The sequence below is a fragment of the Pongo abelii genome, chromosome 15 (assembly GCF_028885655.2).
Source record: "Pongo abelii isolate AG06213 chromosome 15, NHGRI_mPonAbe1-v2.0_pri, whole genome shotgun sequence".
NCBI lineage: Eukaryota > Metazoa > Chordata > Mammalia > Primates > Hominidae > Pongo > Pongo abelii.
Genome location: NC_072000.2, coordinates 43,123,439 through 43,149,001, shown reverse-complemented (window position 1 = coordinate 43,149,001; position 25,563 = coordinate 43,123,439). Strand labels below are relative to the sequence as shown.

Here is a 25,563-nt window from a genome sequence, read left to right as displayed (position 1 = left end):
GTGTGATTTGTACTCAAAAAAAATAGCTAGGGTTTGGATACAGTTTATTATCTGAAAACATAACTTACTTTGGTGTTTAACTCGTTTACCACCAAGCACTTGTACAGCAGTGTTCTGTTCATATCGTGTTATATAAATTTGGGTTAGTCTGTTTAATTGCCCCCAGAAACTTCCTGGTCTTCCTTACTATGGTCACCTGAAATTTTCATTTTTCTTCTTTTTTCTCTTTCACTTTTCTGCTTCGTATAAACTCATTACTCCCTGAAATTTGCCTAGATCTAACCTTCATATGAGCTATGGACTCATATGAAGTCCATATGTGGTAGGACTGAGCAGAAAGGAAGAAGCCAGTGGTACTCCCCATGCTGATTTTTCCCTCCTCTTGCATCCAAATCAATGGTCTAATCACCTGTGGTACTAGACCAAGGTAAATATGTCTTTCCATGAAGATGCTCATCACGTATACTCCTTAAGTTGAACAAAAAAAGGGAAGAAATAAGGGCCAGAGTTGGGCTACTTTTTAATCTGGTTTGTTATTCAGCTGTTGCTGGTAACTTCAAAAATCAATCCTACTTTTTAGAACCTCAAAAGGAAAATTTTTGTTCAAGGAAAAGAAGAAACATAGTCACCTGAGGTAAGAGTCTTTGATCTTAACGCCACCTTCTCAAGCCACCCACCTTCATACCGATGTCCTATTAGAATCCACACATAGACCACAGGAGTCACCACCAGGGTCACAGGGCTGGGTAATGCCCGTTCATAGTGCCATGCTTCAGAGGGCGGAGTGGATGTGTTCTTGACATCCCCTAAAATCCTAAACTAGCTTTCCTATATTAACAGCAGTATTCAGCAACTCTAGGAGTTAGGCTTCTGTATTATTTCTATTTTACAGATGGTAGAACTGAAGCACAGAGTAATTAAGTGAAATTATTAGGGTTCCACAATTAGAGAAGTGACTGCCTTGTTTTCTAATTTTACTTGTGAAATTTTTAACACACACAAAAACTAGACACATGAACCCCCATTAATACCATCACCCAGATTCAGTACTTTGAAGATTTTACCACATTGGCTTGCTTGCTTTTTTTTTTTTTTTTTTTTTTTTGAGACAGAGTTTCACTCTGTCCCCAAGGCTGGAGTGCAGTGGCGCAATCTCGGCTCACTGCAAGCTCTGCCTCCTGGGTTCACGCCATTCTCCTGCCTCAGCCTCCCGAGTGGCTGGGATTACAGGTGCCCGCCACCACGCCCGGCTAATTTTTTGTATTTTTAGTAGAGATGAGGTTTCACCGTGTTAGCCAGGATGATCTCAATCTCCTGACCTCGTGATCCGCCCACCTCGGCCTCCCAAAGTGCTGAGATTACAGGCGTGAGCCACCAGCACCCAGCCGCTTTCTTCTTCACTGAAGTATTTTAAAGCAATTCCCAGATATCATTGCCATTTTACCTTACTAAAGTATGCAGGTCTGAAAATTGTGGACATTTCTATGTATAACCACAATACCATTGATAACAGAGTTATCAGTAATTCCTTGGTATCATCTGATTTTTAAAACCAAGTTTATTTTTAAAACCTTTATTCCTACTCCAAAAATCTAATAAGCCCACAGATATTTAGAACTTAACCACCATAACTTTTCATGTCATTGGCACACAATATACATATTTTAGTAATTAAATAAGCAGAAAGTAGGAGAGCAGTCTGTAGGCTGTTTCTAAGTTGTAAGTGCTTAAGGATGTGCTTTAGCTCTAGATCTGGAACTCATTACTTTTAAAAATACTGTTAAAGAAGGACAAAATTAAGTAGAAGAAATTCATTCACTTTTCATGATAGTATATGGCCTTTTGCATGCTTTAGAAAGATTATCAAGCACTGTTTATGACTTTGTGATATTTCACAACACATTTTAGGATTTACATAGGGACTAGTAAATAGATTATATCCTAACAATATTACCATAGGAATCAAAGTACATTAATTTGAAGAATTAAGATGAAAGAAGAAACTTTCTAGCCAACTGTAATATTTTTCCAGTATTTTTTGTTACATGTCTTTTAAGCAAGTGTTATTTGTGGACATTCTGCAGGAAATAACCCTGTTGATTTCTTTAGTTCACTTGCTATTCAACAATAAATAAATGAATGAGTAAATAAATTAAACTCAGGTTATTGAGTTCACCTTAATTAAAAGGATTATGTAGCACAGTTCCCTTATTTATTACTGGTATAGTCTCCTGGCCTCAAAATGAGACATCTATTTATTACCACAGCCTAGTAGGTTCTGTTCCAGTATTGCTGCCTAGATGTTCTTTTCAGTCTCTTTACTATCTGAAACAATAATGAGCCAACTGGAGGCTATATGCAGTTTCCTTGGCTTTACCATGTGATTTATAATCTAATTTCAACACCATGTATTTAAAAGCTGCTCTTGAGTTGTCTTTTTTTTTATGTTTTTCTAACTTTTAAAGTTATTGTTTTCCATATCACTTAATACATTTTCATTTTGAATTGAAAAATAAGTACCTAAAAGCGTTTTTTGCAAACGTTCATTCTATACTGCTCTGAAATACGTGAGTTATAATTTTTCCTATCACTTGAATAAAATCATTGTATTCAAACACCTGTTGTAATTATAAGAAACATCACTTGGTGGAAGTTAAAACCTCAGTTCTCTACCTCGCTGTACTTTAGTTTTGTAGTCTGAAACAGGTCACTTCAATTTCTTCATCTACAACAGGAGAGGAATGAATTTGATAATCCCACAAATCTTCTGGCTTTAAAAGTATATCTCTCATTACATATGTAGGGAAAGTTTGTGCATGTATTGTGTACCATACTGTAAAGGGATTCTAACCATTTCGTTGCTGCAATTAGAATTTTTTTTCAGTTTCCTTTGAATGGCATATTTCTAACATTGCTAGAACATTTTAAATTATTGTATAGCTGGAACTATTCCAGAGAGTATCTTTACATTAACTTGTTAAGTTTTACTGTGATGCAGTTTGTTTTTGTTTTTGTTATTGTTTTTTGAGATGGAGTCTCACTCTGTCACCCAGGCTGGAGTGCAGTGGCGCGATCTCGGCTCACTGCAACCTCTGCCTCCCGGGTTCGCGTCATTATCCTGCCTCAGCCTCCCGAGTAGCTGGGATTACAGGCGTGAACCACTGCGCCTGGCTAATTGTTTGTATTTTTAGTAGAGACGGGGTTTCACTTTGTTAGCCAGGATGGTCTTGATCCCCTGACCTCATGATCCGCCTGCCTCAGCCTCCCAAAGTGTTGGGATTACAGGCATGAACCACCGTGCCCAGCCACAGTTTGTTAATTTTTTTAATGATTTTGAAGTAAATTAAGTTCTTATGAACTTAAAGGCTATGTAAAGCAAATTTGACATGTTTTTCTGAATTCTTAAGTAATATGTGCTTGTAATAATAGAAGATTTGAGGCTGGACACAGTGGCTCACGCCTGTAATCCCAGCACTTTGGGAGGCTGAGGTGGGCGGATCACGAGGTCAGGAGATCGAGACCATCCTGGCTAACACGGTGAAACCCCATCTCTACTAAAAACACAAAAAATTAGCCAGGCATGGTGGTGGGCGCCTGTAGTCCCAGCTACTCAGGAGGCTGAGGCAGGAGAATGACGTGAACCCGGGAGGCGGAGCTTGCAGTGAGCAGAGATCATGCCACTGCACTCCAGCCTGGGTGACAGAGCAAGACTCCGTCTCAAAAAAATAATAATAGAAAATTTGAAAATTACAAAAAAAAAAGTCCACCAGATATGATCACTGGGTAAAATGTGATGCATCCTTCTACAAAATTGGGATAACAGTCTGTGTATGGTTTTATACCTTTTTCCATTGATTATATCATGTATTTTTTTACATACTCAAAAATCCTGTCATGAGGGCAAGATGCCAATGTAGGAAGTCCTAGCCTTTGTTCTCCCATAGAAACATCAAGATAACAATACTTGGGCCAGGCGTGATGGCTCATGCCTGTAATCCCAACACTTTGGGAGGCCGAGGCGGGTGGATCATGAGGTCAGGAGTTCAAGACCAGCCTGGCCAACATGGTGAAACCCCATCTCTACTAAAACTACAAAACTACAAAATTAGCTGGGCATGGTGGTGCATGCCTGTAGTCCCAGCTACTTGGGAGGCTGAGGCAGGAGAATTGCTTGAACCCGGGAGGTGGAGGTTGCAGTGAGCCAAGATGGAGCCATTGCACTCCAGCCTGGGCAACAGAACAAGACTCTGTTTCAAAAAAAATAAATAACAATACTTGTACTAAAATACCTTTATAAGAAATGCAGAATCCAGTTAATAAGTTGTAGCACCCCAGCCACATACACAACTGAGAAACCATAATAGGTAAGGAGAGCAAATTCACTTTGCCCACATCAGCTTCTCCCCCAAACTAGCTTAGTTCAGAGCAAAGAGAATCACCCATTACTTCTCCCACATTGGGAAGGGAAAGAATGGAGCTTGCACTTGGCCATCTGGCCTTCTGGCATTTCAGTGCACCCGTGCCAATTTCTGTCTCACCTCATATCCAATGCTGAAAAACTGATAGAGCCCAGATGCCTGGAACAACTGAGAACAAAAAAAGGGTGAGTGGTCTCCTACAGATGGCACTGTTCTGCAAGATTGGGAAAAGGCTCAGAACCTTTCCCTTCAGGAGAGAAATGAAGTGATCCTTGTCTCTAACCTTTCAGTGTGGTACCCAAAGGGCTCATTTCCATCTCAATTCATGCCACCTACTAAAGGACTGGTGGAGCCTGGATGTCTGTGACAGCTAGGAATAAAGGGAAATGGGTGGGTACCCCCTACAGCAAACAGTACTCTGTGAGACTGGAAAAAGTACTGTTTCTTCAAAGGCACAGACAACAATGCAGACATACAAGGAACATGGAAAATCAAGAAAACATGACACAATCTAAGGAAGAAAATAATTCTTTAGTAACCAATTAAAAAAAGTGGATATATTAATTACCTACAAAGAATTTAAATTAATCCTCTTAAAGAAGCTCACTGAGTTACATGAAAACACTGGTAGAAAACTAAATGAAATCAGGGAAAGAATATATGAGCAAAGTAAGGATATTAACAACGAGAAACAATAAAAAAGAAACAAATACTGGTGCTGAAGAATACAGTAACTGAACCGAAAAATTGACTACAGGAGTTCAATAAGCAGCTGACGATCGATCAAGCAGAAGAAAGAATCAGTGAACTTGAAAACAGGTCATGTGAAATTATCAAGTTAGCAGAGCAAAATAAAAAGAATGAAAAGGAGTGAAGCTGTGGAACTCAATCAAGCAAAGATAGGGAATGGACATCCCAGAAGTAGAAAAGGAGCAGAAAGCTGTTTCAAGAAATAATGAGTGAAAATTTCCCAAATCTGGTGAGGGAAATGGATATTCAGATTCATGAAGGTCAAAGAGTACCAAACAAGATGAACCCAAAGTAGTCTATACCAACACATATTATAATCAAATTGTTAAAAATCAAAGACAAAAGGTAAGTGAGATAAATGCTGAAAGAAAAGAAAAAAAAAAACTGTCAACCAAGAATAGTGTACCCAGCAAAGCTATCCCTCAGAAATGGAGTGAAAGATTTTACCAGATAAACAAAAGCTAAAGGAGTTTAATGATTACTAGAACTGCCTTACAAGAAATTCTAATGGGAGTTCTTCAACATGAAACAAAGGAACAATAAATAACACAAAGCACATGACAGTAAAAAACTCACTAGTGAATATATAAACAAATAGAGAATAATATTGTATTGTACTACTGGTTAATAAATCACTGTAACTCTGGTATAAATGTTAAAAGCCAACAGTATTAGGCCGGACACCATGGCTCATACCTGTAATTCCAGCACTTTGGGAGGCCAAGGCAGGTGGATCACCTGAGGTCAGGAGTTCAAGACCACCGTGGCCAACATGGTGAAACCTTGTCTATACTAAAAATACAAAAACTAGTCCGGCATGGTAGGGGGTACCTGTAAACCGAGCTACTTGGGAGGCTGATGCAGGAGAATCACTTGAACCTAGGAGGCGGAGGTTGCAGTGAGCCGAGATCACGCCACTGCACTCCAGCCTGGGCGACAGAGCAAGACTCTGTCTCAAAAAACGAAAAAGCCAACAGCATGAAGAATAACTCCAATAATTAATTGGTGGATATGTAATATTAAAATACGTAAATTAGAACATCAGCAGCAAAGTATGCAGGAGCAAATGTGTACAGTTTTTGCATACAATTATATTGTTATCTTAAAATGCAGTATTATATATATAAGATCATTTATGTAAGCCACATGGTAATCATAAAGCAAAAACACATACAGGCATACCTTGTTTTATTATGCTTCATTTTATTGCACTTCACAGATACTATGTTTTTTTTTTTTTTTTTTTTACAAATTAAGGTTGTGGCAGCACTGCATCAAGCAACTATTTTGGCACCATTTGTCCAATATCAAGTGCTTACATTGTGTTTCTTGTTATATCTTTGTTGTTCTTGTTGTTGTTGTCGTCATTTTCTAGAAACAGTGTCTTGCTCTGACACCCAGGGTGGAGTGCAGTGGCGTGATCATAGCTAATGGCAGCCTCAACTCCTGGGCTAAAGAGATCCTCACCTTGGCTTCCCAGAGTGCCTGGATTACAGGTGTAAGCTACCACACTGAGCCCACGCTTGTTATATCTGATGTGATCTGTTATCAGTAATCTTTGATGTTACTATTGTAATCATTTTGGCGTCCCACGAACCACACCTATAGAAAATAGCTAATTTAATTATAAATTGTGTGTGTGTTCTGACTACTGACCAGCCCTTCCCCCATTTGATGCCCTCATATTGAGCTGCCCAAATCCCTAAGAGATAATAATATTGAAATTAGGCCAATTACAGTTGCCCACACCTGTAATCCCAACAGCAGGAAGATCACTTGAGCGCAGGAGTTTAAGACCAGCCTGGGGAACATAGACCCCCATCCCTACAAAATATTTTAAAATTAGCTGGGCATAGTGGTGTGCACCTGTGTTCCCATCTACTTGGGAGGCTGAGGTGGGAGGATCACTTGAACCTGGGAAATCAGGGCTACAGTGAGCTATGATTGCACCACTGCACTGCAGTCTGGGCAACAGAGCAAGACCCTGTCTCAGAAAAGAAAGAAAGAAAAAATTAGGCCTATTAATAACTCTACAGTGACCTCTAATTGCTAAGTGAAAGGAAGAGTCCCACATCTCTCACTCCAAGTCAAAAGCTAGAAATGATTAAGCTTCATAAGGAAGGCACTTCAAGAGCCCAGACAGACCAAATACTAGGCCTCTTGTACCAAACAGGCAAGTTGTGAATGCAAAGGACAAGTTTTTGAAAGAAAGTATAAGTGCTACTCCATCTATCACATGAGTGATAAGAAAGGGAAATGGCCTTATTGCTGATAAAGTTTTGGTGGTCTGGATAGAAGATGAAACTAGCCACAACATTCCCTTAATCCAAAGTCTAATCCAGAGCAAGGCTCTAATGCTCTTCAGGTCTATGAAGGCTGAGAGAGGTGAGGAAGCTGCAGGAGAAAAAGCTTGAAGCTAGTAGAGGTTGGTTCATGAGGTTTAAAGAAAAAGTCACCTCCATGAAAATGCAAGCTGAATCAGCAGGTGCTGTCGTGGAAGCTGCAGAAGATCTAGTTAAGGTCATTGATGAATGTGGTTACAGTAAACAACAGATTTTTCAGTGTAGACAAAACAGCCTTCTATTGCAAGAAGATACCATCTAGGACTTTGATAGCTAGAGACAAGCCAATACCTGACTTTAAAAGCATCAAAAGACAGGCTGACTCTCATTAGAAGTTAATTCATCTGGTCACTTTAAGTTGAAGCCAGTGCTCATTTGCCATTCCAAAAATCCTAGGGCCCTTAAGAATTATGCTAAATCTACTCTGCCTGTGCTCCATAAGTGGAACAACATAGCATGGATGATAGCACATCTGTATACAGCATGATTTACTGAATATTTTAAGCCCACTGTGGAGAGCTACTGCTTACAAAAAGGTTCCTTTTAAAATTACATCTCATCGACAATGTACATGGTCACTCAAGAGCTCTGGTGCAGATGAACCAGGAGATTCATGTTGTTTTCATGCTTGCGAACACAGCATCCGTTCTGCAGCCCATGGATCCAAGAGTTAATTTTGACTTTCAAGTCTTATTATTTAAGGAATACATTTTACAAGATTATAGCTGCCATAGATAGTGATTTCTCTGGTGGATCTTGGAAAAGTAAACTGAAAACCTTATAAAAAGGATTCACCCATTCTAGATGCCATTTAGAACATTCATGATTCATGGGAGGAGATCAAAATATCAACATTAACAGGACTTTCTAAGAGATTGATTCCAGCACTCATGGATCTTTTGAGGGGTTCAAGACTTCCGTGTAGGAAGTCACTGTAGATGTGAAAATTGCAAGAGAACTAGAATTGGAAGTGGAGCCTGAAGATTTGACTAAATTGCTGCAATCTCATAAACTGGAATGCGTGAGAAGTTGCTTTTTATGGATGAACAAAGACAGTGGTTTTTGAAATTAGAATCTACTTCTAATGAAGATGCTGTGAATGTTGTTGAAATTATAACAACAAAGGCTTTGGAATATTCCGTAAACTTAGCTGATAAAGTAGCAGCAGAGTTTAAGGGGATTGAGTCCAATTGTAAAAACAATCTCTACTGTGGATAAAAAGCTATTAAGCAGCATAGCATGCTACAGAGAAATCATTCATGAAAGGAAGAGTCAACAGATGCAACAAACTTCATTGTCTTATTTTAAGAAATTGCCAGTCACTCCAACCTTTAACTATCACCCTGATCAGTGAGTAGCCATCCGATATTGGGACAAGGCATTCTATCAGCCAAAGATTACAACTTGCTGAAGACTCAGGTGATTATTAGCATTTTTTAGCAATAAAGTGTTTTTTAGTTAAGGTATGTTTATTGCTTTTTTAGACATAATGCTGTTGCACACTTAATAAACTACATTACAGTGTAAACATTACTTTTATATTAACTTGAAAAACAAAAAATTGTGTGACTTTCTTTATTTCAATATTCACTTTATTGCAGTGGTCTGGAAGTAAACCTGCAATATCTCCAAGTTATGCCTGTAGTAGATACACAAAAGATAAATACGTAGCACTACCAAAAAATCATGAAATCACAAAGGAAGACAGCAAGAGAAGAAAGGAATGAAAAAAACTACGAACAAAATGACAATAGTAAGTCTTTACCTATTATTAATTACTTTAAATATAAATGGATTAAATTCCATCATCAAAAGTCATTGAGTGGCTGAATGAATTAAAAAACAGGATCCAACCATGTGCTGCCTATAAGACACTCAACTTTAAGGACAAATACAGGGTAAAAGCGGGGGAATGAGAAAAGATATTCCATGCAAATAGTAATTAAAAGAGAGCAGGAGTGTCTATGCTTACATCTTAGAAAATAGACTTTGAGTCAAAAACTGACACAAGAGACAAGGTCATTATAGAATGATAAAAGGGTCAGTCAGGAAGACAAAACAATTATAAATATATATGCATCCAGTATCAGGGCACCTAAATATGTAAAGCAAATATTAACATACCTGAAGTGAAAAATAAACAATACAATAATAAAAGAAGACATCAAGACACAACTCTCAACAATGGATAAATCATCTAGACAGAAAATCAGTGAGGAAACACTGGATTTTAACCAAACTATGGGCCAAATGGACCTAACAGACATATACAGAACATTCCATCCAACAACAGGAGAATACACATTCTTCTCAAGCACACATGGAACATTCTCCAGGATAAATCACATGTTAGGCTACAAAACAAGTCTTAACAAATTTAAGAAGATTGAAATCATGTCAGATATCTTTTCTGACCACAATAATATAAAACTGGAAATCAATAAAAGGAAAATTTACAAATATATGGAAATTAAACAGTCAAATATTAAAAGGGAAGTCATATTAATTGATATATTAATATTAAAATATTAAAAGGGAAGTCAAGGCCAGGTGCCAGTGGCTCATGCCTGTAATCCCAGCACTTTGGAAGGCCAAGGCGGGCGGATCACGAGGTCAAGAGATCAAGACCATCCTGACCAACATTGTGAAACCCCGTCTCTACTAAAAATACAAAAATTATCTGGGCGTGGTGGCACACACCTATAGTCCCAGCTATTCGGGAGGCTGAGGCAGGAGAATCGCTTGAACCTGGGAGGCGGAGGTTGCAGTGAGCCGAGATCCGGCCACTGCACTCCAGCCTGGGCAACAGTGCGAGACTCTGTCTCAAAAAAAAAAAAAAAAAAAGGAAGTCAAATAATATCTTGTTACAAATAAAAATAAAAAACAACTTACCAAAACTTACAGCAAGTGGCAAAAGCAATACTAGAAGGAAAATTTGTAGCAAAAAAAATGCCCTATGTTAAGAAAGAAGAAAAAGTCCAGGCACAGTGCCTCACACCTGTAAGCCCAGCACTTTGGGAGGCCGAGGCACACAGATCATGAGGTCAGGAGTTTGAGACCAGCCTGGCCAACATAGTGAAACCCTGTCTCGTCTCTACAAAAAATTAGCTGGGTGTGGTGGTAGTCGCCTGTAATCCCAGCTACTTGGGAGGCTGAGGCAGGAGAATCACTTGAACCTGGGAGGCAGAGGGTGCAGTGAGCCGAGATCACACCACTGCACTCCAGCCCTGGTGACAGTGCGAGACTCCGTCTCAAAAAGAAAAAAAGAAAAGAAAAAAGAAAAATTTCATACAACTTAACTTTAAACCCTAAGGAATTAGAAAAACAACATTCAAAGCCCCAAGTTAGCAGAAGAAAGGAAATAATAAATATTAGAGCAGAAATAAATACAGACTAGAAAAAGCAGTTGTAAGGACTAACAAAGCTGGGTGTTGCTTTTTGAAAAGATAAACAAAATTGACAAACCTTTAGAGTAAGAAAGAAGACTCAAAGACGTGAAGGAGGAGACATTACAACTGATGCCACAGAAATACAATAAGATCATAAGAGACTCCTGTGAGCCTTCATTTCCAAGAAATTGAATAATCTAGAAGAATAAATAAATTCATAGAAACATAAACCTTCCAAAACTGAATCATGAAGGAAATATAAAATATCATCAGACGAATAGCAAATGAGAGTGAATCCATAATTTTTAAAAACCTCCCCCCAAAAAAGAAAAGCCCAGGTCTGGATGGCTTCACAGGTGAATTCTACCAAATATTTGAAGAAGAATTAATGCCAGTCCTTCTTGAACTCTTCCAAAAAGTTGAGGAAGAGGGAACGCTTCTAAACTCATTTTATGTGGCTAGCACTACTGTGATACCAAAGCCAGACAAGGACACTAACAATAAAACTATAGGTCAGTGTCTCTGATGAACGTAGATACCAAAATCCTCAACAAATAATAGCAAACCAAATTTGACAGCACATTAAAAGGATCATACATCCTAAATGGGATTTATCCCTGGGGTGCAAGCATGGTTCAGCATATGCACATCAATAAATATAATACGCCACATTGTAACAGAATGGATAAAAATCATGACCATGTCAATAGATGCAGAAAAAGCATTTGACAAAATTCAACATTATTTCATGATATAGCACTCAAAAAAATTAACCATAGGAGGAATGTACCTCAACATAATAAAGTCCATATATGGCCATGTATGACAAGCCCACAGCTTAATATCATACTCAACAGTGAAAAACTGGAACCTTTTCCTCTAAGATCAGAAACAAGATGTGGATGCCTGCTCTTGCCACTTCTATTCAACATAGTATTGGAAGTTCTAGCCAGAGCAATTAGGGAAGAAAAATAAAAGTATCCAAATCTGAAAAGAAAAACTAAAATTGTCTGCAGATGACATGGCATTATATATAGAAAACACTAAAGACACCACCAAAAAAAACAAACTTTTAAAATCAATAAATTCAGCAAGGTTGGTGGATGCAAAACCAACATACAAAAATCAGTTGCAGTTCTATACATTCAACGGGAAATTAAGAAAATCCCATTGACAATAACATCAAAAAGAACAAAATAGGAATAAACTTAGCCAAAGAGGTGAAAGTCTTCTGTTTTACTGATAAAAGAAATTAAAGCAGATACAAAGAAATGGAAAAACATCTCATGTTCATGATTGGAAGAAATAATATTGTTAACATCTCCGTACTACCCAAAGCAGTCTACAGATTCAATGCAATCTCCGTTAAAATCTCAATGGCATTTTTTACAGAAATAGAAAAACAACCCTAAAATTAATATGGAACAACATAAGACCCCGAATAGCCAGAGCAGTCTTGAAAAAGAACAAAGCTGGAGGCATCATAATTCCTAATTTCAAAATATATTACAAAGCTACAGTAATCAAAACAGTATTGTGCTAGCATAAAGATGGATGTATAGACCAATGGAGCAGAAGAGAGACCCCATAAATAAACCCACTCATTTATGATTAACTGATCTTTGGTACCAAGAACATAAAATGGGGAAAGGGTAGTCTCTTCAACAAATGGTGTTGTGTAAACTGGAAATCCACAGGCAAAAGAAGGAAACTGGATCCTATCGTAGACCATGGCCAGAAATCAAAGCAAAATGGATTTAAGACTTAAATATAAATTCTGAAACTCTAAAACTTCTCACAGAAAACATAGGGGGAAAGCTTCGTGGCATTGGTCTTGGCAATGACTTTGTGGCTTGACACCAAAAACAAAGGCAACAGAACCAAAAATAGGCAAGTGGGACTACATCGTAATAAAAGCTCTGTACAGAAAAGGAAACAATCAGCAAAATTAAAAAGCAAGCTGAAGAGGCCGAGGCAGGCAGATTGCTTGAGCCCAGGAGCTCGAGACCAGCCTGGACAACATGATAAAACCCCATCTCTACAAAAAAATACAAAAAGTAGCTGGGTGTGGTAGCATGCATGTGTAGTCCCAGCTGCTTGGGAGGCCCAGGTGGGAGGATCCATTGAGCCCAGGAGATCAAGGCTACAGTGAGCCATGATTACACCACTGCATTCCATCCTGGGAAACAGCAGGACCCTGTCTAAAAGAAAAAAGAAAAGGTGAGATAAAAGTAAGGAGGCTGAGGCAGGTAGATCACCTGAGGTCAGGAGTTCAAGACCAGCCTGGCCAACATGGTGAAACCCGTATCTACTAAAAAAAAAAATACAAAAAAAAAAAATTAGGCACAGTGGTGCACACCTGTAATCCCAGCTACTTGGAAGGCTGAGGCAGGAGAATTGCTTGAATCTGGGAGCCAGAGGTTGCAGTGAGCCGAGATGGTGCTACTGCACTCCAACCTGGACCACAGAGTGAGACGCCGTGTCCAAAAAACAAAGAGAAATGGAAGTTAAATATTAGCAAACCATCTATCAGGGTAAAACGTTAATATCCAAAATATGATAACTCATATAACTCAATAGCAAAAAAACAAATTTAACCTAATTTGAAAACAAGCAAAAGACGAATAGACATTTCTCCAAAGAAGACATACAAATGGGCTCCAGGCATATGGCAAGATGCTGAGTTTCATTAATCATGGAAATGCAGATCAAAACCACAGTGAGATATCAACTCACATCTTAGCATGTCTATTATCAAAAATAAATTTAAGGTCGGGCATGGTGGCTCACGCCTGTAATTCTAGCACTTTGAGAGGCTGAGATGGGCAGATTGGTTGAGTTCAGGAGTTCAAGACCAGCCTGGCCAACATGGTGAAACCCTGTCTCTACTAAAAAATACAAAAAAAAGTTAGCCAGGCATGGTGGCGCACACCTGTAGTCCCAGCTGCTCAGGAGGCTGAGGTGAGAGAATCGCCTGAACCTGGGAAGTTGAGGCTGCAGTGAGCCTAGATGGCGCCCTGTACTCCAGCCTTGGCAACCAGAGTGAGACTGTGTCTCTAAATAAATAGACATTTGTGAGGATGTAGAAAAATTGGAGCTTTTATACAACTGTTTGTGGGAATGTAAAATGGTGCAGCCACTATGGAAAGCAGTATGGAGATTCATCAAAAATAGCACTGCCGTATGATCCAATAATGGAATATTTCTGGATATGTATACAAAAAGAGTATAATCAGGATCTCCAAGATATCTGCACACCCATGTTCACTGCACCATTATTCACATTAGCCAATATAAGGAAACAACCCAAATGTCCATCAAAAGATGAATAAAGAAAATGTGATATAGACATGCAATGGAATAATATTAAGCCTTTAAAAAAGAGAGAAATCCTACTATATGCAATAACCTAGATGAATCCACAGGACATTATGTTACATGAAATAAGCCAGTCACAGAAGGACAAATACAACATGACTCCACTTATGTGAGGTATCTAAAATATTCAAACTCCCAGAAGCAGAGAATAAAATGGTGATTGCTGGGGCTGTAAGGAGGGAAAAATGGAAAACTGTTAATCAATGAGTATAAAATTTCTGTTCTGCAAGATGAAAAATCTCTAGAGATCTGTTGTAAAGCATAGTACCTATTAGGATTGTGTTGAGTCTGTTGATCAATTTGGGGAGAATTGACGTGTTAACAGTATTGAAACTTCCAACCAACAGACATGGCATTCCATTTACTTAGATCTTGTTTGATTTATTTCAACAATGTTTTGTAGTTTTCAATGTGTAGGACTGATACTTCTGTTCAGTTTATTCCTAAATATTTTGTATTTTTGATACTACTGTAAATAGTTCTTTTTTAAATTTTAATTTCCAGATGTTCATTGCTAGCATGTAGAAATACAACTGATTTTTATGTATTGACCTTGTATCCTGTGACCTTACTAAACTTGCTAACCTTACTAAACTCATAGTTATAGTAGCTTTTTTTAGATTCCTTAGAATTTTTGTGTAAATGATCATGTAATTGGCAAATAAGGACACTTCTACTTCTTTCTTTCCAATCCATATTCTTTTTATTGATGAATAGTTTTATGGAGTATAGTTTTAATAGCTGATTTAAGTTCTTTCCCTAAATCCTTCATCTGCCATTTCTGAGTGTATTTCTGTTGATGGATTTTTCTCCTAGTTGTGAGCCATGTTTCCTTACCACTGTGTGGACTCTACTGCTTTCCAGTGGTTCTCTCTTCAGACTTGTAGTTTTGCCCCACGCATGTACAAATCATTACTCAGCCAAAAAACCTGGGTAATATGAAGTCTTTGCAAATCTGTGAAGCTCTTTGTGTACAGTTTGTCTCTGGTACTCTGCCCTAAAATTCTAGACTGCAAACTCCCCAAAATCTCTGTCTCCTCGATTCAGGGAGACTACCAAGCTATGTTGTAACCTGAAAACTCTCTTCCAGGCCATAACCTGAGGCAATTATAATACACACCTCATTTTTTCCCCATCTTTCAGGATCACGGTCCTATATTGCTTATTGTCCAATGTCTGAAAACAGTTATTTGTTTTGTCTAGTTTTATGGTTGTTTACAGAGGGAAGGCAGTTGTCCTTAGTGTTTAATTCTTCGTAGAAGAAGTAAAAGTCTCTTACATATGTATTTTAATACCACCAAATAAAAGGAAGTTGAGTTGAAAGGAGAAAAATCCTGAGACTGTATGACTGTCCCCTCTGAGTATTATTAGAAATTGTGACATATTTTTTCTACTTTATATAAAACCTTATATTCTCCAAAGCCAAATATCCATTCTTTTAGAAGCCTTTAAATTTCTTTATTTTTCTTTTTAAGAAAACTTACAAAAAACAAATTAACGTCTTTATAATTTATGGATATGGTAGCAACTTTAGAATAAAGAAAGGATAAAAACCTTAAAAGCAGACATAATTATATATGTTAGTAATGTATTCTTTGGAGTCCAATATGGAAGCCATTCTCACAAGAACAGTTTTATATCCTTTTTGTAATAGAAAAAAATGTGGTTTTTTTGTTTGATGTCTGTCTTTGAAATGTTTTGTAAAGTACAGTTTAGAATCACATGTCAAGTTGATTAGATTTACCAGAGTGACTAAAACTTTTTAAAGGTCAAGAAAAATTAGATTATTTCCATTAGTAATTCCTGTGATGTTTTCCTTGACATGTTGTTCTACATTGGCTGTTTTATAACCTTTTCCTATTTACTACTTGGATTCTTCATATTTTTCTTACATGGGGTGATTTTATATATTAATTTTTTTAAAAAACTGTAGCATTTGTTACACATTTTTCTCACCATGTTGGTTTGCCCTTTTTAGTGAGGTATGCTGTTGGATATCAAGTTTTTCATTTTTAGATAGTCAAAAATGTATCGCTTCCTTTCTAATTTATTGCTATTCTAAGATTAGGAAGACTTGACTATCTTAAAGGCACCTCAGGTTTAACATGTGCAAAATAGTGCTCTTTGTCTACACCACCATGCCTCCACACCCCCCAAAAAAATTTCCTGATTTTCATTTCTAATATTCCCTATCCCAGTAAGAAAGAAACTGTACCATATTAACACAACCCAGAAGATTTAGGAGTTATTCTTGCCTACTCTCCCCTCACCCCCTATAGCTAATCCAGCACCTATTCCTGTCCATTTTACCTCTGATACGTAGCTTGAGGCTGTCCATTTTCTCTACATTGACCAACAAAACTCCAATTCAAGATGCCAGTATCTCTCATCTCTATTACTAAAATACTTTCTTAACTCATCTCCCCACTTTGGCTCTGCCAAACAGGCTGTTCTAATGCCACAGTAACATTTTCTAGACACAAATTTAATCATTTTATTCTTTTTTTTTTTTTTTTTTGACACAGAATCACACTGTCACCTGGGCTGGAGTGCAATGGCGCAATCTCGGCTCACTGCAACCTCCATCTCCCAGGTTCACGCGATTCTCCTGCCTTAGCCTCCCAAGTAACTGGGATTACAGGTGCACACCACCACACCCGGCTAATTTTTTGTATTTTTATTAGAGATGGGGTTTCACTATGTTGGCCGGACTGGTCTCGAACTCCTGACCTCGTGATCCACCCACCTCAGCCTCCCAAAGTACTGGGATTACAGGCATGAGCCAGCGCGCCCAGCCTATTCTTTTCGTAAAATGATTGTTGAGCAGCTTACAAAATTTTTTCTTTGACATAGAACCCTGTCTACCTCTACATCATCATTTCATGTTCACTCACTCTCTGTACTCCAGTCACTCTGGATTGTTTTCAGCTCGCTTTGGTCTCTTCAAGTGCTGCAAATGCTTTTCCTTTTCCCTATAATGCTGTCTCCCAACCTTCCTTCTCCTGGTTAACTTCCACTTATTCTTAAGATCCATTTAAATCAATTTAGGGACGCCTTCTCTGACTGACAGTGTCAAATATGCCCATGATATATAGCACCATGTACTTGTCCTTCACAGCACTGAATCACTATTGTGTCTCTAGTATATAGCACAGTTCCTGGTACTTCGTAGGCCCTCAGGGAATTGTTGGTTAAATGAATAAACGAATTAATGATTATTCCTCAAGCTAAATTTTAGAATCATGGGGCTTTTCAGTGAAATTAAGGTGATTTACTTGAGAAAATGTGACATACCATCAAGAAATGGTGTTTTTCAGGCCAGACATGGTGGCTCATACTTGTAATCTCAGCACTTTGAGAGTCCAATAAATGCAAAATATTTAAAATTATCCACATATGGTGGCACATGCCTGTGGTCCCAGCTACTCAGGAGGCTGAGCTGGAAGGATCACTTAAGCCCAGGAGGTTGAGGCTGCAGTGGGCCGTGATCATACCACAGCACTCCAACCTGAACAACAGAGCGAGACACTGTCTCCAAAAAAAAAAAAAAGAAGAAGAAAAAGAAATGGTATTTTTCATTAATTTAAACCTTATATCACTGTTGTAGATGATACATTTTTTAATTAAAATTATCCCTAAGTTTTATGTTATAAATGAAATATCTAGTTTGTTATTATTGGACTTAGGAGTTTTCTCTTTATCCAGTTGTTTTTCTCCTATTTTATTTACAATTTTACTATTAGAAAACTATATGTTTTGTAGCTAAAATTATCTAAAACCAAAAGATTTTTACATAGTTTTCTAGTTTTCTTTTTTTTTTTTTTATGGTAGAGTCTGTCTCCCAGGCTGGAGTGCAGTGGCATGATCTTGGCTCACTGCAACCTCCGCCTCCCGGTTCAGCTGGGATTCCAGGCATGTGCCACCACGCCCAGCCAATTTTTGTATTTTCATTAGAGACAAGGTCTTGCCATGTTGGCCAGGCTGGTCTCAAACTCCTGGCCTCAAGCAATCCCCCTGCCTTGGTCTCCCAAAGTGCCAGGACCACAGGTGTGAGCCACCGTGCCTGGCCTTCCATAGTTTTCTACTTCTGTTGTTCATAAGCTGTATGGTTTGATCATAAAACTGGAGAAGGTTCTCTTTAAATTTTAGTTAAGGAATATTTCTTACTGAGTAGTTATCTTCAGGACAGTGACTTACCCTGGAACATTTAACATGTCTAAATTAACTGGTTTGAGAAATGTTTATATTGTAATTATCATCTGTATAAAATTTAGAGCTTATGTAGTTTGTCACATGTCATTGTGTCATTTATCCTTAAACCCTATAAGGTAGGTATTGTTATTACTGATGAGGAATTGAGTCTCAGGCACATTAAGAGACTTTTCCATGGTCATTATAAATTTAGTTCCTGAACCAATCTATAATTTATACCGTGGTCCTTGTTCTTTAAAGCTTATGCCACTTCTCCTGTATCATGTTGCTTTGTATGTATAAAGAAATCTGAACCCCATCTCTACTAAAAATACAAAAAAATTAGCCGGGCGTGGTGGTGGGCGCCTGTAGTCCCAGCTACTCGGGAGGCTGAGGCAGGAGAATGGCGTGAACCCGGGAGGCAGAGCCTGCAGTGAACCGGGATCACGCCACTGCCCTCCAGCCTGGGCGACAGAGCGAGACTCCATCTCAAAAAAAAAAAAAAAAAAAAAAGAAATCTGAATATATGTATAAAGCAATCTGAAAGTACTTAACTGGATTCTAATTGAGTTGTAAAATAGAAACCTTCCTAGAATATCCCCTTTGCGTATTCTTATTTTTTGTATTTATATTTTTTAAGTATAAATTACTTAGAAAATCATTTTAAATGATTGTTCTTGTAGGAACCTTCAGAAGTTTAGTCTTTTTGGAGACATAAGTGTTCTACAACAGCAAGGAAGTTTGTCAAATACATACCTCAGCAAAGTGGACCCTGATGGCAAAAAAATTAAACAGTAAGTTATATGGTTAATGGAAAGGAGGTTGTACTATTAATAATATGTTTTTTCTAAGAAATTTTGAGATACAAACAGAAAAGTAATGATTTTTTTCCTAAAAGGAACGTAGGTCCTGGAAATGTTTTAATGATGAAATACAGTGATCAGCATCTGCCATTCCATCTCATAAATCTTTAAGACAAATCAAATAACTTAGTGGATAATTATTGCTATTTAAAATTATTTCTCTACTTGCCTTTGCTATAACATAAATTGTATGTCATCATACTTTTCTACTAAACGGGTATAAGTGCTGCTTTTCTTGGATGAGGAACATATTTCTATGTGTTTAATAGATCTGTATGTTTAATATACCTTATTCATTATATTTTAAAGTGAATTTTAATGGTATTTACTGTGGGTTGAATAGAAATTACCTAATGAGGAAAAATATGTCTCAAAATTGCATGCTTTTCATTGCCTATTTTCAAAAGTCAGTGTTAAAAGATTAGAACTAAATGTTAATGGGATCACTGTGGCATGTGTTTTCCTTATAGAATTCAGCAACTGTTTGAAGAAATCCTGAGTAATAGTAGGCAACTGAAATGGCTGTCCTGTGGGTTTATGCTGGAAATAGTAACCCCAACATCACTGTCATCTCTCTCTAATGCTGTTGCCAACACCATGGAGCATCTGAGTTTACTGGACAATAATATTCCTGGTAACAGCACTCTTATTACTGCAGTTGAACTGGAGCGATTTGTGAATCTGCACTCACTTGCCTTGGATTTTTGTGACTTTACAGCTGAGATGGCAAGAGTCTTAACTGATAGCAACCATGTGCCTTTGCAACGACTGTCTCTTCTGGTTCACAATGTTTCCATAATGCACAAGTCTCTGGACAACATGCCAAATGATGAGCACTGGAAAGCCCTGTCACGAAAGAGCACCAGCCTTCGGGTCTATATAATGGCTTTTGATATCAAGAGTGAAGATATGTTAAAGATTCTGAAACCCAGTATACCACTAGAGAGGATTCATTTTGATAGCTATATCACTTGTGTTTCAGGGGCTATTGTTGATCTTATATCCAGGCAATATGACAAGTTCCTTACTCATTTTATTTTAATGAATGATGTGATTGACACGTCTGGTTTTCCAGATCTTAGTGACAACCGAAATGAAGATCCGTTGGTTTTATTAGCATGGAGGTGCACAAAGCTCTCTCTTCTGGCAATTCATGGTAGGTGATCTTGTTCATTGTAATCTGATACTGGAATTAGACCGAAAACATTTTATGCCAGTAAAGAGATAGCACTGACATTTATAGTATCAAGAAATCTTGTATCAAGTTGATATACAGATTCTTATGCTTTTTAGTTTGCAAGATCTATCACTTACAAAAGGAAAATCATATTCAACCTCAAGTGTTCTGCTCCAGCTTCCCTGTTACTTTTTTGTCCATCATGTGAATGGCGGTATTTCAAAAAAAGTCAATGAAATTAATTTAGCTAAGAAAGCACACATACCTGTGGTAGATATATTTCCTCTAATCACACGACCCCTTAAAACATAGCACAGGGGAAGAGAACGTATGATTTCTTTCATGCTCACTACCTCATCTTTTAGATTCTTGGTATTAAAGTATTAATGTATATAATTTTTTTTAACGATGGTTCCATTGATATGCTTCTTTCATTTTAATGTGACCTGTTCTCATTTGGATCGAGAGTTGGTATTCTGACAAATAAATTTACTTCCTTTTTGGATACTTGTAAGATAATCACAAAGTAGTCTATAAGAATGTCTTAAACTCTCTTATTAGCTATCTTACTAGCACTGTTTCATTATTTTTTTTTTTTAGTGTGCATTTGTATTTGGGAATATATGCCTTGCTTTTCAAGTCTTGCTTTATGCCAGTCATCAGAGATAGTAGAAAAGACTAGATCAATACTGAAAGTGCTAAACACAATGGGGTAAAGACATATCAGGTTATTTAAAAGTTCATTTAAGCCAGTCTTTTTAAAGCCTTTTTCTTCTTTAAGCTAAAGCTCCCCGTATTCATTCCTCTTTATTCCTTCCCAGAAGTAGTTATTATTCTGAAGTTGGTGCATATCATTCCCATGATTGTTTTATAATTTACATATTTGCTACTGACAACAGTTTACCTTTAAAGTGTCACTTCATAACTTTGTGAAGCATTATAGGAGATGATTTTTCACAAATGAAAAATACATTTGCCATGTGTGGTTAACAGATACATGCATATATGAACTAAAAATTTCATCCTTATGGTACATCGTTACCCAAAGCTATAAAATTTATTTGTATATACTTTAAATGTCTATTTTACTGAATGAAGTAGTGTCATAAAGGATTAGATCACCTGCCAATTCACCACCTATAGTGGTAACTCTTGAACACAACTTCTAGCCTTTTTTTTCTGGGCTATACAACCATGTTTCCTTTTCCAATTTCAATATATTTCTAAAGGAAAAAGACCAGAACGGTAAGTGAGATACAAATTGAAGCTTCTCTAGAAGCTTTGAATGAGGAAAAGACAGACTTATCAAAGAGAAAAGGAAATGCAAGGAAATGACAGTGTTGTCTTTTGTTTATTTTTCAGGTTACACAGTGTGGGCACACAACCTCATTGCCATTGCTCGTCTTCGGGGCTCTGATCTGAAAGTGCTTGAAGTCACCGAAGAAAGCATTGATTTTGACCAAGGTGAACTGGCCGACCAGGATGTAGATCCAGTGCATAACCTTATTGAGCAGGTATCCCTGGGCCTGGGTCAACCTTGGCACGCAGTCATGGACATCGAATCACTCAGTGTCTTCACTGAACCAAATCGTCATTTTTACAGAGAGATGCAAAGCTTCAGTGAAGACATTTAGCTTTTTTTTAATGTAGAATTCCTGTGGTTACATATGCAAGTAGGGTCCTATTATGTTTTTTTTTTCAGTAGTGTGAATTAATCCTTTTGTGCTGTGTTTAATCAGTATTAGCTTTATAGAATTATATATGTATATTCTACTTCTTGATCAAAGAACGTAGTCGGGTATTGGTTTAGAAGTTCAAAGTGACAATGTATAGGGCTTTCACGGTTAATGGACTTGTTACCAAACCTTAAGGATATACAGCTGAAGATTGTCTGAGGTTGCTGGCTAACTTTATTTTTCACTGAGTTACTCTGCCTTTTTGATGTTTTTATTCTTTGTGTGTCAGAGTTCAGAGCTCAGGAGCCAAAATATTTTTATACATATATAGATATATATCCATAGCCTGGTAGATTTATATGCAATGCACTGCATCCATGCATTCTGATAGCATTTCATTAATTTTGATTTCAAATGGAAGATAAATAATATCCCAAATGAATTATCTGTAACAGAAAAGCCAAGACTTTAACTTTGATTACATATCTAATAGTTGATATCACCAGTTACCATTTTGAATTTTGTATAGTACTAGGTTAGAACATTGCTTAATCCTTTTTTTAAAAAAAAATGCATTTACATAAACACGAATACTGAAATCGTTGGATTTTTTAACTATATCTGACGTAATTTTATTTATCAATTACATTACACATTCATTTAGCCCAGATTTCAAATAGTGGGGGAAGAAAGAAACTGTATTTCAGAGTAAAACCTCCTAAAGGAAATAAGAATACAGAGTTGTAAATACACATGCTTGCAAAAACATTAGTCGTGAAATCCCTAGCAACAAGTCACTGGATTTTTCTCTGTCAGCACGCGTGTCAGCTGCCAAAGAATAGACTTAATGAAGAAGTGCCCACATGCTGGCAGGGGCCGGCCCACTCTGGCCAGCCAGATACTGCTAGATTGTAATATTTAAGGTCGAATTTCGACCTGTGGTACACAGCTGTGCTGTGGCTCAGTCAGCAACCTCAGAACTCTGAAAAAACAAAACAAAAAAAACAAAAAAAAGAAAAAAAAAACATGCACCTGTTTCACTGTGAATAGTGAATGTAAAGGAAAGAAAGGAAAAACTGAAAGCTTGTTCTATCACAGGTATGAGCTGCTATGATACATGAAGAACATTCCATGAAGTATGTTTTAAAACCTTGTTATATCTGAGAGGCTTTAAAAGCCTATTAACTGTTTCAGGGCAACCGCGGTACAGACGTGGTCTCTGTGAGACTTCCACCTGACCCCAGTTTTAAGTGGTACGAATGTTGTGCATTTAATGTTAAAGGACAGTCTGCAATAATAAAGTAAGTAGCCAACCTGGGTGCCCAGCAGTGCTGAGACCTGGCTGCTCTATTGTAAGCTTTGGAAACACAATTTATGCAACAGATGTCCAGATATGATTCTATTTATGGAAAAAAGTTTATATGTGTTTTACAAATGGTTTTACCATCTTATATTAAAATGACCTTTTGACAGGTGTGCACTGTTTTGTCTCCAGTGAGCACATACCATGCGGATTTTATATGTACATCAGTAGTGTGAATCCACTGGCACAGTGTGTGTAAATGCCAGATGTGGTGAGATTTTATCTTATAAGTGTGATCAGATAAAATAACTCCTGACAGAAACTGTAAGGAAACCAGCTGAATGTTTGACCTGATGACTGATGTTGTATGGTTTATGTTAAATGTATATTCTTTTAATCAATGAATAAAGCATTAAAAATGATCATTGTAATATATTTTATTGTACATGAAGCATGACTACTTTTAGTGTTAAATAAACTGCAATAATCCTTATATTGTGTATAATAATGTGTTAGTATTCTGGTTGTATTCTGGTGCAGCAAAGCTTAAATTTGAGAGTACATTATAAAAAGTCTTAGCTGAATTGTTTGGAGGATTTTTTTACAGAAATTCACTTTGACAAAATACAAGCTTAAAAGCAAACACTGGATTTCTTAGCACAAAATCTCAGTATATTATGCACCTAGAATACATTATCAATATGGTAAAACTTAATTTATAGACTAGACTAAAGGGGCTGCTTTTTTTAAAGATTCCTATACCAAATGCAAAAATACTTAGATATGCAAATATTAAATTCTTCATAAATCCCTATATTCCTTTATTTTGGTATTCTAATCTGTTCTTGGTTGTTGAGACTCACAGCTCTTATTTATAGGAAACAAAAGGACTTCTTTTCTTCCTTCCATCTTCCCTTCCTTATCATTCCAGACATTGACTCTTCCAGGCACTGCTTTATCTTGGAATAATCTGGTGTTCACAAATAATTGTCCTTATACTTACCACTTCGTTACTTCCTGGACACATCTAACTCCTTTGAATAAATCAATCAACATGTTTGTTTAAGTATATATTTAAGATGTACCCAAAATGTATGAAAAAGGAAAGTCTACTATATGAATAGCATGCAAGTTAAGGTTATTGTAGTAAAGCTCTAAATTTGGGAGGCTTGACATCTGTTTTCTAGTCTAAGCTCTGGCTCTACTTGAGCACAAACTCCTCGTTCAGCTTTGGTTTCCTCATCTCTAAAATGAAGGATTGGACTTGGCTAGCTAAAACTCCGATTCTTCATTGAAATTTTCCATTGCTGTTAGCTCAGTAGCTCACAGATAAACGAGATCATCTTTAAACCAAGGTATTAAATATTTTCAAAACATAGCTTATTAAACTATATGAAATTTACATATCTATCTAAAATTACTTTCCATTTCTCCACCACAAAGATGCAGAAATTGAACACAAAGATGCAGAAACTTGCTTGGGACTTAGAGCATGAATCGTATTGGATCCTTATGAAGCCAGTAACATAACACAGTGCTAATGGAGTAACACAGCAGATGTGAATAATACCCAGGGACCATACCACATTGTATCAATGTTTCCCAACCTTTGTCATGTTGTAGCACACATAGAAAATATTGTACAGCATACTGGTATAAACCAGAAAGAGAGAAAAAAAATACTTTTTTAAAATTATATAATTGATGAAGAATAAAATGTAGAAGATTTGAGGAAAAATACTGAATTTGTATGGAACTTTCAAATAAAATCTTGCCAGATGTTTTAATTGATTTAATTGACATTTGATTAAAATGTTTTAATACTGTCACCAATGAGAAACACCCCACAAACAGGTAATAATTTTTAGGTCTTTTTAAAAAATAACCATTCATTAATTTATGCAGTTGAAACGAAGAAATTTAACGCTTCCTTTTCTTTCTTTGGGAAATAATGTTGTGAGTTAATTTCAAATTCAAATTGATGTTTATTACAATTATTTTAAAATCATGATGCTCTAATTTGTAATCTCCCTTACATAATCCTACTGCTAGGTGAGACAACACTGAAGAGTAAAC

The 25,563-nt window shown here is 37.0% G+C and overlaps 2 protein-coding genes across 3 annotated transcripts in view; one reads left to right on the top strand and one right to left on the bottom strand.

Moving 5' to 3' along the window:
* The window catches only part of FBXO33 (F-box protein 33), a 34,570-nt gene extending 10,661 nt beyond the window's left edge, over nucleotides 1-23,909 (top strand). The window contains exons 2-4 of the mRNA XM_002824701.6: nucleotides 19,152-19,262; nucleotides 19,802-20,487; nucleotides 21,871-23,909. Coding sequence (XP_002824747.2) covers nucleotides 19,152-19,262; nucleotides 19,802-20,487; nucleotides 21,871-22,142 — 1,069 coding nt within the window. The 3' untranslated portion in view covers nucleotides 22,143-23,909. The remainder of the gene's footprint in view (nucleotides 1-19,151; nucleotides 19,263-19,801; nucleotides 20,488-21,870) is intronic.
* MIA2 (MIA SH3 domain ER export factor 2) overlaps nucleotides 1-25,563 on the bottom strand; it is a 247,692-nt gene that overhangs the window by 61,820 nt on the left and 160,309 nt on the right. The gene's annotated exons all lie outside the window — the stretch shown is intronic.